We start from the raw sequence: 16575 nt of genomic DNA, 5'->3' as shown, positions 1-16575 counted from the left end.
AGGACTTAATTCTAGAGGGCAGGCACTGCTAAGAGTATGGCACATTTTGTGGGTCCGAAATGATGGCACTGTTTATTCAAGGGAACCCATTCCATGCCTACTATCAGTTCACGTCAGCCAAACAGAAACCATGTGATATGGAGGACAACTAAATCATCTTAATGTGGTTAAGTGTGACTTTTATCCATTACGAACGAAAACAGGTATAAATAGAGATGAATTATAACCAAAGCTCTTTTTCACACTGTGCGCAAAGTAAGAGAACTACTTGCATGACATTGTTAAGGTTTAACATTCCATAAGATTACCACAGAGATTACAAGACTGATTGTTTTTAAAATCTACTTACAATTTGACATCCATTGAGTTCCATAAATGAATTTTAGAAGCAGTACAAGATGATTATAAAAAATATTTATACAAGAGGGAAAAGAAGCGTAGTGCAGGTAGACAGTATCAACATTATTCCCCAAATCTGATCATATACTACTTTTACTCATGAAGCTCTTCTTTTTACTGGTTCACTCTATCATTTTGACCCTGTTATTATTACCAGAGAGAAGGTAAATAGCCATTCACTACAATAATTCTACCCCTTTTTACAGCTGTTCCCCCAAAAAACCACTTGTATTCAACACATGGAATGGTTGCCTGTCGCATATGATATAGAGAATATAGAGAATATTTCATTTAGTGGGAGGGAAACTATAAAGATGGAAATAAACTAAGGTTATGTTCAGATCGTATCTAAGATACCATGATATCTAGCCAGGCACAATTCTCATAGAGTTTCCACTTATGGAGAATAACATCACATGTAGGTCCTAGAGCCATATATTTTTTCTCTTTGCTAGTTATAAACAGAATTTGAATCGCAGATATTGAATAACTATGTTCTGTGCTTAATCGTACAGGAAAGGAAGGTGCTTATAAAACAGAGACCTTCTCCTGATAAGATCACATGGTGAAGTTCTGGGAAATGGTAGATAGAAACAATCATTACTTAAACAATAGGTAACCTTTGCCGGAAATTTTTAATTTAGAAATACAGACACAAAAAAAAAAAGGGTAATGGTGATATTTCTGCTTCAGTCCTCATTTGCTTGTCTTTTAGGAACACAGCAAAGAGAAGTTATCATGAGATGCAATATCTTGACCCACTGTACTCACGTGCTGCTACAGATTCTAGAATTCTGTCATCAGAGTATTGACTCCTATTCTCTCAAGGCTTGAACATACTACCACAAACAAAAACCTGTAAATTAGAAAAGGGATATTGCAACAAATACTATGTTGAGTCTTGGGTGCCTTTGAATGAGGATCTTCTGAACACGTATATCTACAAACATCTCCCTTGGCACTCAGTAGCTCATCTCCCCAGCTACATAAATTTTGCTTCTTTTTTTTAAAGTTTAAAAATTAAATGAGGAATTGGAACACTGCAGAGCATAAGCACAAACTTCTAGCATCACCTTTATTCCCAGTAATTCCTCTGGATGTCTTGTAGGTGTCAATGAGGACCCGGATTGTGGGGGCAATAAGCTGACTTTGTATAAAAAAGAACATGGTTTAGGGGGGGCCGAAAGCCCTACTAAGCAGGTATATACAAAAGTATGAAGGCTATTGCTTAATGCATTGTAAGCCACCCTGAGTCTCCAGAGAAGGGCGGCATATAAATTGAACCAATAAATAAATTTGTTCCCTTAGATGTTATGAACAATGGGTTCGTTAGACCAGAGTTCCCCAACCTTTCCAGCTTTGTGGACCAGTAGGGGATTGGGGAGAGAGGATGGTTCTGCGCAAACGGCTGGCAAGCACACACACGTGCAGCTCCATTTGCGTGAGCAGCAGGCATGCACGCCTGCCGCTCGTGCAAATGGAGCCTGCATGTATGCACTTGCCCATTGCTCATCAAAGTGTGGATGTGTGCATGCACATTGATTCTGTGGCCCGGTTCCGAACAGCTCATGGCCCAGTAGTGGGCCGCGGCCCAGGGATTGGGGGTCCCTGCCTTAGACTTTAAGAACAGCTGTAGTCCAGTGCTTTTATTGCTCATCTATTGGAGGGAGGGCAAGGAGAAAGAAATGGAAGAAAGCATTCCACAACGTCACAGATACAGTTAGTAGCATCCTCAAAGGTCATACCTTGATAAATAGGTGGTCTATAACCAGCCTCACTCACCATGGCAGCCATTTTATGGAAGTACCTATGATACACATTCAAAATGTTTAATGTGCTTACAAGTCGAGAAAGCTGCCATCACATTAAGCACGAAGTTCCAAGTTATACATCAGAAGGACCTTTAACAGAATTAAATGCAGAGATCCTGCTTTCTAGACAGTTCATTGCTCTAAATACACATGTACGGCATATATAAGCTGAGCAAAATTTATTCCTGGCACCCAATGTATTTGTGTAATGTTTATTTGCAAGATTTCAACCGAACGAAGAAACTAGAGAATTCTTCTCTTTTGACTCATATCCATAAAACCAAAATTTGTCTGAGATTCTTGTTTGGATTTACTTGCATGGTTTTCATGCAGGCCTCCTCTTAAGATCTGGTTAACCTGAGAGAGGGATTAATGTGATAAGGCTGAATTATTCAAACTGACAGGATGCACTGGGTGTGTTTAGATTTAGGATTTGAAGATATACTTGTGGATTCCAATTAAGCTGTGAAGCTTAGAGAGGAAGCGCAAAGCCATTGTATACTGTATTTGCCTACCCTATAAGTCAGGGTGAATAAAATGGGACAAGGATAGATACTAACAGAACTGAAGAATTAAGACTGAAGAGTAAAACAGGCCCGTATTACCAATAATCAAAATATTGTTCTACTAATCATCTGTAAATGGCTTTGACTACATTGTTATAATTTATGAGCTAATTTTTAGTTTAAAGATAATATTGACAGGCAATGTGCTCGTCATTTCCCCAATAATATGGCAGCAATATTGCAAAGGCTGTAAGCAGAAATGAAATTACTGTAATTGACACACCATATAATAAAAATATTTTGAATTTTATTAACCATAGCAAAACTGATGGTTCTGGAAGGTTCTGCCAAAATTATTTTATTTTATTGGCCACTGTTTTTTCTCAGGTAAAGACATTGAGAATGAATGGTTATAAATGAGAGAGCTCAAAAGAGAGAGCCAGTTTAGTCAACAAGTACAATTACGGCTGCAAAGGAAAATTAAATCAAGGGAAAAGAAATATTTCTGGCATTAAGCCAAAAGACTACTGATGGTGGGGAGAGTCCAATTCAATCAAGAATAAATGCATATACCTTGTTACCAATATAACATTTCAAGAATGAACAGGAATAAACATTCACACACAGTTCACAATTCTTCGCTGCTTTAAGTTAGTACCCAACGAGATGATTTCCAACGAAATGCTTTAAAGTTTAAATTGAAGGGGGAAACATCCTAGAAAATCCACTAATAATTGCTCAGATTACTCTTAGTAGAGACCTTTATTCACAAACAGGCAGTAAATTCCATTCAGCGTCTTTATTGCGAAGCTTAAGATTAGCGTAAAGAGAGATCGCTTTCATACTTCAGCAAAGAGCAATTTTTAGCATTCCTATCTGTCGAGCAATTGTTGAGGCACAAATCTATTAATGCAAATACACAAAACCACACTGCATTTGCAATTACAGGGTTCATAGAGTTCTTTCATTGCTCATTAAGATAGAGAAACAGATCACACGTAAAAGTCTCATTAAAATGGCAACATCTGTAGTACAGGACAATGTGAGAAGAGCTTTGCTATAAACCCCAAGATCTGACTTAACTGGATTAGCTTTCTGCTTCAACTGAAAGCCACTCAGTTTGCATTTACTTGGCTCCAAAGCATGCAATACTTCAATTTTTTTTCCAGTCTAAAGTCCCAATATAGCTTGGCAAAAATTGTATGTAATTCAAAAAAAGACAGATACCTCAGTCCCTGAAAACGGTCCAGCATCTCTCTGAGCTTCCCTTTCTAATGTTAAAATGGAAAAATGTTTTCCTACTTAATGTGTCAATTATCTATGTGAAGGCAATTAAAGAAAAAATAGAAGGTAGAAAAGCAAACTGTTCTCTAGGAGATTGGTCAAGAGCAGGGATAGCAAAGTGGCGGGCCATGGGCCAGATGCGTCACATGCAGGCCACGCCCACCTCAGCTCTGCGAAGAGAAAAAAACATCGTGATATGTCATGTGATGGCAACATGACACCGCGAGTTTGACACCCGTGGTCTAAAGCAACACTTTCATGATTTAAAGAATTCCAGAAGTGTAGTCATTGCCCATCTAGAAAGGGCAAAATTAAAGGAAATTGGATTTAAGGAATAATCCTGATCCTGATGCCAATTAGGATGCTATTAACCTGAGAGAAATCCGGACAGCTTCACTGCTGAATCTTCTGCCACAAATAATGTATCTGCTTCTATTTTTCATGTACAGGTAGTCCTCAACTTACAACCACAATTGAGAATTTCCATTGTTAAGCAAGGCAGTGTCTAAGTGAGTTGTGTTCAAATTTGTAACTTTATCTGCCATGGTTGTTAAGTGAATCATCTTAAGGAAATACGGCTTCCCCTTTAACTTTGCTTATCGGAAGCTGGCTGGGAAAGTAACAAATGATCATATTATTTTGGGATACTGATATCATCAGAATGTTGGCAAGTGCCTGAATTTTGATCATGTGACCATGGGGATGCTATAACAGTTGAAAGCATGAGGACAAGTCTTAAGTCACTTTTTTCAGTGCCACTGCAACTTTGAACAGTACAGGTAGTCCTTGACTTACAACAGTTCATTCAGTGACCATTTGAAGTTACAAGAGCACTGAAAAAAGTGACTTGCAACTATTTTTCACAGTTATGACCTTTGCAGCATCCCCGTTTTGCGACCTCTTGACGAGCAAAGTCAATGGGAAAGCCAGATTCGCTTAACAACTGTGTGACTAACTTACCAACTGCAGTGATTCCCTTAATAAATGTGCCAAGAAAAGTCGTAAAATGGGGCAAAACTCGCTTAACAAATTTCTCGCTTGCAACATAGATTTTGGGCTCAACTGTGGTCCTAAGTTGAGGACTACCTGTATTAAATAAATGTTGCAAATCGAGGACTTCCCTGTAGAGTGAAAATGAATGAACAACAGTATACTGTTTATCATACGATTTGGTGGCCTGGATTGAGTTTATGCAATCCCCACAGCTGACATTTCTAGAATGTAATCAGAATCAGAGATAATAGCTTTTTCCTACTGTTGGTACAAATACTTTTTCACAGCCGTGAACTGCTGACAGAATATTGTAACACAAATGGAATATTCCACTTAGAAAGTGATCAACAAACAGCATGGGGCATGAATGCTTAAAAGACTGGCGTGATGATTGTACATACCTAAATAAATGACAGCTTGTTAAATACTGGCTTCTGCGTAGGGAATATGCATACCTATCCATTCCTTCTGCAGACAATCCAGCTGTTTAAGTTACACATGAAATGGTGTAAAAAAATAAAACCCCCAGTGTTTTGCTTCAAAATGAAGCATCTGCTGTCGGAAAAACAATTGCTGTCCTGATGTGCTCATTAAAAAATGCTATTGAACTCCCACAGTTCTTGCAAACAATAAACTTTTCCACTGGAATATATTTGCATGTGCCAACACTGTTGTTTAATGCTACTCAAGGTTTTGATTATATAGATAAAAGGCATGAAGTGCACAGATGCCAGATGCTTCTTCTTTTAAAATAAGCTTTTGGGGTAAGTTTTCTTTTACAGATATTAATTTTTAAAACTTTCGATGCACATATTTATGACATTTTTTTCAATAGTAAAACATACACTATGTGGCTACTGCTAGTTTGATTTACTGTATGTGAAGGTATTTTTTTCTGCCACAGAAAATCTTGACTTTATCAAAACTTGGGTCTTCAAATATTGTTTCATGATAATTCCTACTGACAATCAGTTAAGGCATTAGGATAGAAATTAGAAGACCATGAGTCCAATGTGTCTAGCACCGTGGTGGCGCGGTGGTTAGAATGCAGAACTGCAGGCTAATTATACTGATTGCCAGCTGCCAGCAATTTGGCAGTTCGATTCTCACAGGCTCAAGGTTGACTCGGTCTTCCATCCTTCCAAGGTCGGTAAACTGAGGACCCAGATTGTTGGGCACAATATGCTGACTCTGTAAACCACTTAGAGAGGGCTGTAAAGCACTGTGAAGCAGTATATAAGTCCTACTGCTATTGATGGTTGATTTTTCTGAAGATCAGGCTTTGAGAATTTCCCTAGTCTTTTAGGATTAAGTTTGATATAGGATGCAATTTTCCCAACTCTGGTTGAGTTTCACCATATGTTGTGAGATTAAGGAGTTTTCATAATATCTTCTGACTGCTAGTTTGTGTTGATGAATACATTCAGCTAGTCTTCTGTCTGTCTTACATAATGGCTGTTTCAGTCCTCCCACGTTATTTTGTAGATAACTTTTATTTTTTCTTCTTGGGCAGCTGGATTTTTGTTGTTGTTGTTTACTTCGATTTAGTTGGTTCTACAATAATGCCATAATGTCTGTTAATTGTTTCTGAGATGTTTTTGATTAGATGTTTCTGAGATGAGTTTGATCACTAGACATGTAAAAACCACATTTACAAACCATTCAAAAGACAGAATTTAAAAAAAAAACCAAAAAGGAAACAAGAAGACCAGAACAATGCTCTCCTGCAGCCAAATGCACAGATAAGCAGGGATTAACACCAGACAAACAATAAAGTAGAAAACAATATCCTTATCAAGGAACTATCAAGGAGACCATCACATTTCCATCAACACTGGCAGGGCAAGCTACTGTACCTAAACAGTGAACAAACCCCACGCTCATTAGCAATTTGACACCATCTGCAATACCTCTTTTGCATTTTTCAAAAGCCTCCAAAAACTTATTTTAGGAAATGAGGCTCCCAATCATAAAAAAAATCTATTTGGTTCTGATGTGATAATTCTACACTTTTTATTTGTTATGTATAATGACATTCTTCTTTGAAGAACAAATGCAGCAAAGTCTTCCCCTTCTTTAAGACACAAAATTCCTCACAGCAGAAAATGCCAAATAACTCAGATCATTAAAAAGATTTGAGCCATTAGAGCATTATTTTTTATACAAAATGAGAACTTATATAGTCCTTAAAAGAAATGGGAACATAAATTTCAGAGGAAGGATAACCTATTCTCCATCTCTGACAATTGAAGGCTTAGTTCTTGATAATATGGATTACTTATACAGACAAGGCACAATGTTTTTCTATGCAACACATATCTTAGTTTCTTTCAGCTTCTCTTTCTTCAGCATTTGGCTTAAACATTATTATTGTAAAGAAATAGTATTCATGACTTATTTCATACTTTACATTCTTAAACCAGCTACTTTGAGTTCTTCAGTAGATAGCAGGGATAAAAACAAACAAGACTGAAAATTTATCTAATGCAGAAACAGAAAGTCTGCCTCTTAACTGGTATAGATTAGTTTTTATGTACAGCGTGTTACCTGCTTGAACTATCTCTAGCAACCATTCATTTCTCTCCAGTTTTTATTTAAGGCCACATTAGCTCTAAACCAAAATTTAGTCATTTTATATTTTCAATTCAAATTATATTTTCAAATAATTGAAAATTATTGAAATCACTGAAAGTATAATTATGTAATTATTTAGATCAAATTATTCATAATTATTGAAATATAGTTAAACTATAGATACTGTATAAAATATGAACAAATATGAACACTGGGATATCTCAAAGAACCACCTTTTTCATTTGGTAATCTTTCTCAATATGTCAAGGATAAAAAAAAAATCTCTGGAGTTGGATACCAAATGTCAGTGACATAATCTACATGTAATTTTCTAACAAGAATTGTCTTTTTTGATCCTCAAAATTTCCCCATGGTTTCCAACGACGTTTTACTTAATTATTAATATTATAAATGTCAAGCACCAGGGAAATCAGGAGACCCAGGCAGTTCAAATCTGCATAAAGATTTATTGTAAACTTAAGCGCTCTGCAAGAATCTAAACTACTAACAGTCAAAGGAAATTAGTGGGCATGCAGGGACTCATGACTGATTATGCGTTTGACCCCTCCCTTGTGCTCAGCCTAGTCATCTCCTATATCAGCTTCTCATCAAAAAGCCAATCAGCATTGTCGGGAGGTATTCAATTTTAATATATGCTTACATAAAAATAAATAAATATAAAAGAGTACATAACTATCTTCCATTTTAATTTCACAAGTGAGAGATTAGATAGACTGAAATGGTGATGATCCAAGATCTTCCGGTGAACTACATGGCCTAATAGACATTTAAACTGAGATCTCCTTGTTGGATGATATAACACCAAAGAATTATAAAGATTAAAACTTGTGAAGAGTTTCAATAATTGTATTGTTTGTTCCAATAAAACATTCTGTATTGTGTACAAATTTTTCTTATAATTTCTTATTGATTTATCAGTTAAAGTATTGTAAGCATCACATTCACTATGTAAAATAAATCGATTGTATTGATCCTGCATGTCTTTATCAATTTTTGGCTCTGTTCTGGCTAAGGGACAAGACCCAATTGTCTACCTGTTTCCTTCCATCCTATACTTACCTTTTTTTTTACCTGTTTTTAAGCACTCGAAGTTCATTGAATGGAATCTGTATATTTATTACAAACTAGAACAATATGAATTAAACATTCTGATCAGATAGGGACTCAAAAATTATCCTGTTACTCAACTTAAATTCCACTTTTTTATTTAAGTCAGTTAGAACTACGTGGCAAAACTTGGTTTTCAGGAAAGGAAATATTCTCAACTGTCTCTAAATTTCCAACACCATCTGTATTAAATATAATGGATGAAAAATGAAATATAATGAAGAACTGAAATTACTCAATAAGAAAAAGGAAAAACCAAGCAAGCATACATTTCTTTATTTCCATACAGACCTAAAATGCAACTCACTCTATGGCTAGGGTCAGATTTTGTAATTTATTTGGAAATACCACTGCAGGCCAGTGAACATTGTCTTCAATAAAAAGAGGGGAAACACCAGCAGTAAATATGATTTGTATTGTTCTATTTCCAAACTTCACTAGGGTATAATATGACTCAGAACCGAGATGAAACAAACATGATTTTTTAAAAAAACGATAAAAATCATTACTATCACTCCTATGAGAATCCTTCAATTACAGAGGTGATTATACATACCAAATAAAATGTAAAAATAACAAAGAACTTGTATGAAAATTTACTTCACATTCAATTATCAGTATGAAAGGCCATTCAGAAATTTCAAAATGTTATTTTATTTTACTGATCATCAACATAGCTATTTTAGTTTGAAGCTTGTATCATTATTATTATTACGGTTCATAGCACATCAGACTGAACTTGACATTTTTGTTCACTTACTGATTCCTTCTCAAGCACCTGGGATAGGCAGATGTGAATGTTTGATAGTATTAAAGGTATCAGGGCAGGATGTAAGCTGTTCTAATTAAGTTGCCTTCTGCAATTAACTGATAGTGTTCAAGTGGTACTCCAGTTGTTTTGGGATTGCACCCAGGTGCCTATTACTATTGGTATTACCTTTGCTTGCTTTGCCATAGTCATTCTATTTCAATTTGCTGGTCTTTGTTATTATATTAGCAAAGCAGCAGAAATTAACTAAGAAAACTTTCCAGAGACTTCATGTTTTTCTTTGATTTCAATACAAATTAGTCATGGACATATGCCTGGCTGCTTTCTGTAATTAGCCAGTTATTATGTCCCCCTGATTAGCCACATCATATCCAATACTTTTTTTTTTGACAAGCATCTTCTAGTGCAATTGTGCTGCAAGCCTCAGCCACGATAGGTTTACAAATTCTTGCCTCCAAGAATTTATTTTTCCAAGCCCCACTATTTGTTTGACATATCACTTTTTTGATTTGTGACAAATAGCTATCTTTGTTTACTCCCATCATAGTGCATTCTGTCTGGATAAAATTAAGAAACTATTTGATAGTACTGCAATAAAGGATTATGGAAGTTCTTATCTCCCAGTCTGGATTCTAACCTATAGTTAAGTATTCTAGAATAATAATTCTGTTTTCCGGTTCAGGGTTATTTGAAAGTAAAGTGAGAAAATGCATATGAAGCAATCTGAATGCTCCTTCTTGGAGCATTAAACGTGACTGTTCATAGGCAATACTCCGCTTTACATCGTATTGTATATCACGCCTACTGTCAGCATATGTATCTTATTTATATAAGGGTTTGTTGCAAAATAAAATCATTACAACATCAAGGCATCATGCAGGGTAACCAAACAAAGTCCGTACTGGCCATATGCCTTTAGTAAAGTTCAGCGCTGGAGAAAGTCCCAGAAGGTTTAAAACTCATTCTTCAAAGAGTATTATTTTCCATGTATCTGATGTAGAAAGAGGTCAGATTGTAATGTTCTCTATTCCTCCCAAACCAGATGGTCATTATTTCCATAATGAGGACATCCCAGATTTAGAGCAAGTCATCCATCTACTATCCGGTCTCCCCTACTACATCATCTCCACTGGACAATTTCGCTGATGATCATTCCTGCCCTCGATATGTTTGAGCCAGAACAGAACAATCTAAGCATCTTTATACTGGTTGACATCAGTATATTTTTTTAAAATGCCATCAATTGAAACATCTGCATGAAGTTTACTGCAGGTGGTAGGGATCTGATCCAAACATATATTGTTGTAGCTTTGGACAACACAAAAAGCAAATGTCTTTGTGTCTTAATTATGTGCCTGTTTCATTTTCTCTCAGCACTGAGGCTCAGGTGATCACTCGTGTTCTTATGACCTCACAAATGGACTCTACATGGGGCTGCCCTTGAAGGAGGGATGAAATGCTACCGGTCCAGACCGGTTCAGCCAAACCAGTAGCTATGGCGACGCGAGGCTCCGCTCACCCGCCCAGTGAATCTGGCTTCAAAAGGTCACAAAATCTTTGCTTGTCAGAAGGTCACAAAAGGTGATCACATGACCCCGAGATACTGCAACCATCATAAATAGGAATCAGTTGCCAAGCGTCTGAATTTTGATCACATAACCATGGGGATGTTGCAATAGTCATAAGTGTGAAAAACAGTCATAAGTGTCGTTGTAACTTCAAACGGTCACTAAGTGAACTGTTGTAAGTGGAGGACTACCTGTACTACTATATGCCATGCGGAGTGGCCATCTGATGGGAAATCACTCCAAATCAAAACTTTGCTACCATACGATTGGTGAATGGTTCTGACAATAGCGAGACCCACATTAAAACTCATTCTATGTTGCTCAGGATTGGCCTAAAGGTAGAATAGAGTAGAGTTGAATAGAGACATAGCTGTAGTATTTTCTACTATCTTGATTCATTTTATCATAAAGCTAAATAAAACAAACTAGATAGAATATCTAATTAGGCTTTTGCGTAAAGTTGCTCCAAGCAGTTAAATGGATTCTTTGTGAAGAATTTCTCTCTGAAATGCTGTGGTGAGCCTGCTTTCTGGATGGCCTGATTCAGCTGCTTTTCCAGGTGGTCAGTGTGCAGGTCTCGGTCTATGTCTGAGTCTGCACAAACACTTCCACTGCGACCGCTGGCAGAGTGAAGGGGTTGTGCGACGAACTGAGAAAGCCTTTGACGCAACTGCCTCAACATTTTGAGAACGGATTGTACCCTTGTGCCAACACAGTGCAAAGCACCCTTTCAGGAGATCTGCCCTGCCTAGCAATTCAGGACAGAAACTGCTTAATTTGTGATCCACAGAAATATGGGAGAGAACAGCCAAAAATATCTGTGTTTGGCTTTGCTTTTCCATTTATTTTTGAACAGACACACGCATTTTTTTTTTCTCTAAAAAAAGAGACAGGTTTGTAAGCAAGCTAAAAGATTTTGCTTAATTTTCCTCATCGGCACCGCAGCCTTATTCTTATTTTCCATTACAATAGAGGTGAGTTCCTAGTCCAAAAGGTGTGATTTTCATAATTCTGCTCTACATAGCTGCTAAGACGGGGAACTCCACAGCCAAAACTGTCTACAGAGAGCGTTCTCTGCCATGTCTTACATAACAAAACCTCAACAAACATTTCCTGAAGAGATTTCAATATAAAAAAGCTCACACCAAAAAAATTAATCAATAGGTAGACAAACTTCAACTTTTTCAGTACAGAGAAGTAATTCAAGCACTTTTTTCCCAGATCAAGCCATTTTTACTGTTTGAATGGCATGCAGTGGCACACTCTGAATGGTAGGACAAGAGCACAAATAAATCAGCTTTAATGTATATTTAATAACTTTTCCCTTTTGTGACATTAAAATGAAAATTTAGCATCCTGAGAGTCATAATCAAGGCTCTCTTGGGCATCAGACTTTATACTAATATAAGGTTCTTAATGTTACTTCCTGTTATCCAGTAATTGCTGGATATAAGGAGAAATTTCCTGACAGTTAGAACAATTAATCAGTGGGTTGACTTGCCTCCAGAAGTTGTGGTTGCTTCAACACTGGAGGTTTTTAAGAAGAGATTGGACAACCGTTTGCATGAAATGGTGTAGGGTTTCCTGACTGAGCAGGGAGTCGGACTAGAAGACTTCCAAGGTCGCTTCCAACTCTGTTATTCTGTTATTTCAAATTATATGTATAATTATGTGTGTGCTTTTAGCCAGTGCAATAGACGATTAGCAAAATATTTTACAGTGATTCTTTAAAAAGCCATTTTTCAAACTAAGTGCTCATTACATAAGGTATACTAAAGCCCAAATAAAATTAATTTCTCTTACCTGGAAATGCTAAACATCCAATCATCAAAGCAAATGCTGGAAGGATACAATATGAAGTCATTTTTGCCACACCTTAAGTTCCACAATTATCTCCTTTCAGCCGCGCTTTGTACCAGCGGTGATCTTAGAAAAGGATTAATGAGGATTCTTTGAAAGTTGTCCAGCCTTTTAACGACCTGCAAAAATGTTCAAAAGCCAATTTTAGAACATTGCTTAAGCAGACATGATTTTCCGTTTCCATTTCACAAAAACAAAGACAGCCAACTTATTTGTTTTTAAATCATACTTTATAAACCATCAGAGCAACAGATTATCCTCTTGTCAAAAACTTACGTTTTCTCTAGCTCCAGGGTATAAGTCAGGGGTGTCCAATCTTGGCGATTTTAAGACTTGTGGACTTCGACTCCCAGAATTCCCTAGTCAGCCATGGTTTTAAAATTGCCAAGGTTGGACAACCCTAGTATAAGTCAAAACCTGCTACACTTCTGTGTTCCTGATTCAATGGAATGCCACAAATGAGAATGTAAGGAAACTTCCTTAGATAAGGAAAATGGTTTTAGAATTGCTCTCCTTTTAATAACATATTGTATGAAAGTCATTATGGTGTATTAAATATTTATACTTAGATGTCTAAATTATAAGTGATCTAAATGTCCTTTGTTGGTTCAAAAATTCAATTGGAGCACTATAATTATTGTTTAGGTTTTTTAAAAATCCTTTTGAATAGCTTATATAAATTATAGTAAATTACAATATTTTAAAGCATCTGTGTCAGGGGTTAAATTCAGCCGGTTCTATCCAGCTCGGGCGAACCCGTAGCGGCAGCTGCAGGATGCTCCGCCCACCCACGCAGACGTCATGACGTCTCTTTTTTGCGACAATTTTCAGCCTCTGCGCATGCACAGAAGGCTTTGCGAATGGGCAGACGATGGTGCGTGCAAGCAAAGCGAACTTTCCTGATGCTCCTTTCACATTTTATATTTTCATTTTGCAGGACACTGTTACGTACGAAGCACCAGAAGCACATGTTCAGTTAAGTTGATTTATTGCTCATGCCTATACACAAGAAGCTAACGGTCAGCACTAAATTAGTGCTAGGTCAGAGTTAATGGAATTCAAGAGGATATTGGACTTAGACCACTTGTGGCAACGTAGCAATTCTAGGCCGATTCCTCTCTTAACTTTGCCTCCATGCTCTGCCTGCTCTTCTCTACAGGCATGCCATAAAGAGCCTTATCTCCAATCCAAAAGGTTCCAGCAGGCTTATAAATCAAACCAAATCAATCAAGTAATAAATACAGGCCATCAGAAAGAGCAATTTTGCTAGGGTAGGGGTAAAAAAATGTTTCGTCCAAAATCTAGTAACCCAATGCTAAAACTGAATACATTACGTGATTTTCTTCTTTTCCCCTTGTTTTGACTTGCCCCTTAAAATGACAACAGGACATCCCTGTCATAGTCTCAAAGATCTTTTTTTTTTTAGGACATCCTTTAAAATCTCCATTCTGGGTTGTGTTTGGATGTTTTTGTTCTCAGTAACTGTAGTTTCTTTCTTGATAACCTCTCTTGGTATTCTCTTGTACTGTACAGGTAGTCCTTGGCTTACAACAGTTCGTTTAGTGATCATTCGAAGTTACAATGGCACTGAAAAAAGTGGCTTAAGACCATTTTTCACACTTATGACCATTGCCGTATCCCCACGGCCACGTGATTTACATTCGGATGCTAGACAACTGATTCAGTTGCAGTTATGATAGTTGCAGTGTCCCGGGGTCATGCAACCTTCTGACAAGCGAAGTCAATGGGAAAACCAGATTCACTTAACAACCGTGTAACTCATTTAACAACCGCAGGGATTCACTTAAGAACTGTGGCAAGAAAAGTTGTAAAAGGGGGCAAAATCACTTAGGGCGTGAATTTTGTAGTTTGTTATTTTATTATAACAAACTTCAATCAAGTTTTTAGTTTAACTCCGTTAATAAATCAATAAATGCTAGGCGGCTAAATGGTTTAAACATGTCTATGCTGAGACAAAGGGAAGACTCAGAGAACTCCAGAGATTTCAGACAGAATGCTAAACGCGAGTATGGTGATATGCATGCTTGACATTTCAACACATTTTCCCCCCCCCCACACACACACAAACACATCGAAAGCTTACAAGGCAAGAAAAGACAAGCCTCTCCCTGATACGTTAGCCATGGTTCTCTGTTTTTCTTCTCCTCCCTTCTACACACACAGATGCACAAATTAAAACCATCATTCTGTCCATATGTAGTAGAAGAACATTTTGCTGTTGACTTTAGAACAAAATAATATGTTCTTCACAATGCATACCAAGCCTAACCACAGATTTACTGGAAGTTCATCGATGGGTTTCCAAAAGTAAAAACATGTGAGGTATATGAGGCTAGATACGCTTCTTTTTTTTCTTTCAGAAAAGTAAAATCCTTTTCCAAACAGGAAGGCTGAATTTATTCTCCTAACCGAATCAGAATCAAATCTAGAAAATTGATTTTTCGCTGCCCTGAAATCCTATTTGAATGAAGGTTGATAAGTAAATGTTTTAAGAATACACACACGGGAAAATAAATACACGTAGTCCTCTTTACAATCATTTGTTTAGTGACCATTTGAAGTTACAATGGCACTAAAAAAAGGGACTTATGACCATTTTCACACAACTGTTGCAGCATTTCCATGGTCATGTGATTTACATTCAGATCGGAATGTACTTCTACTTACTTTTACTACTGGTTTGGAATGGGGCCGCGCGCTCTCTCTTGTTTCGCACGCACGCGCGCTCTTCTGCACATGTGCAGAAGCATTCTGATGATGCCGGGGTCGGTGGGCGGAGCCTCCCGCTGGTTTTACTACCGGTTCTATAGAACCAGTGCGAACCGGGGGCAACCCACCACTGATTCAGATGCTTGACAACTGACTCATATTTATGACAGTTGCAGTGTCCTGAAGTCATGTGATCCCTTTTGCAACCTTCTGACAAAGTCAATGGGGAAACCAGATTCACTTAACAACCGTGTTACTAATTTAACAATTGCAGTGATTCACTTAACAAATGTCTCACTTAGCAACATAAATTTTGGGCTCAATTGTGATTGTAAGTTGAGGACTACCTGTACTGTTTTGATGCAGTGTGTTCAGCTGGAAGGTGGAATGATGAGAGCAATGCTAAGCCATCAGTCAAAAGGTGGCATCTCAGGGAAACTTGATTTTGAAGATTAGAAGAAATAAGAAGAAAGGGGAAAGGGAATGTTGGAAATTAGTTTGGCTGGGTTAAGATTGAAAAAGAAAATTGGGAAGGACATTGGGTGGATTGACTATTGTGGTTCTAGAAAATGGTGGTGGTGGAGGGGAAATCATGATTTGTATATCTCAGAAGAAGCAAGGTGTGAAGAAATAAGTACTTACTAAATGCCAACCACATGAGTTCCCCATGGTGATTTTGGAGGCAAACTCTGGATTCTTCCACCCTGGGTGAGAACCGGGGGAGTGGGAGAGGACTGTGCTTTCTGGGATGGTAGTTCTTGGGGCAGTAATTGTGGAAATTGGATGGTTGGAGAGATTTTCCTTCCGAGGAATGAGAATCTCCAAGGTGAGGTTCTCCAGATATCAAAGATCTGATGAGAGCAAGTCCGAGGAAGGTACAGTATAAGAAAACTGGGGTTAAGAATGTGGTTTATCCAGTGGAAGTAGCTAAGTGGTAAACCGCAAAATGGGAA

At 37.4% G+C, this 16575-nt stretch overlaps 1 protein-coding gene across 3 annotated transcripts in view; it reads right to left on the bottom strand.

The window, feature by feature from the left end:
- TGFBR3 (transforming growth factor beta receptor 3) overlaps positions 1-16575 on the bottom strand; it is a 163160-nt gene that overhangs the window by 120570 nt on the left and 26015 nt on the right. For all 3 annotated transcript variants that reach the window (XM_070939399.1, XM_070939400.1, XM_070939401.1), the window contains exon 2: positions 12836-13011. In XM_070939399.1, the coding sequence (XP_070795500.1) occupies positions 12836-12896 (61 nt within the window). In that variant the 5' untranslated portion in view covers positions 12897-13011. The remainder of the gene's footprint in view (positions 1-12835; positions 13012-16575) is intronic.

The sequence above is a fragment of the Pituophis catenifer genome, unplaced genomic scaffold (assembly GCF_029215685.1).
Source record: "Pituophis catenifer annectens isolate HBS135680 unplaced genomic scaffold, rPitCat1.0.hap2 SCAF_3, whole genome shotgun sequence".
Classification (NCBI taxonomy): domain Eukaryota; kingdom Metazoa; phylum Chordata; class Lepidosauria; order Squamata; family Colubridae; genus Pituophis; species Pituophis catenifer.
Note: the sequence above shows the minus strand (reverse complement) of the source record. Positions and strands in the feature narration are given on the sequence as shown.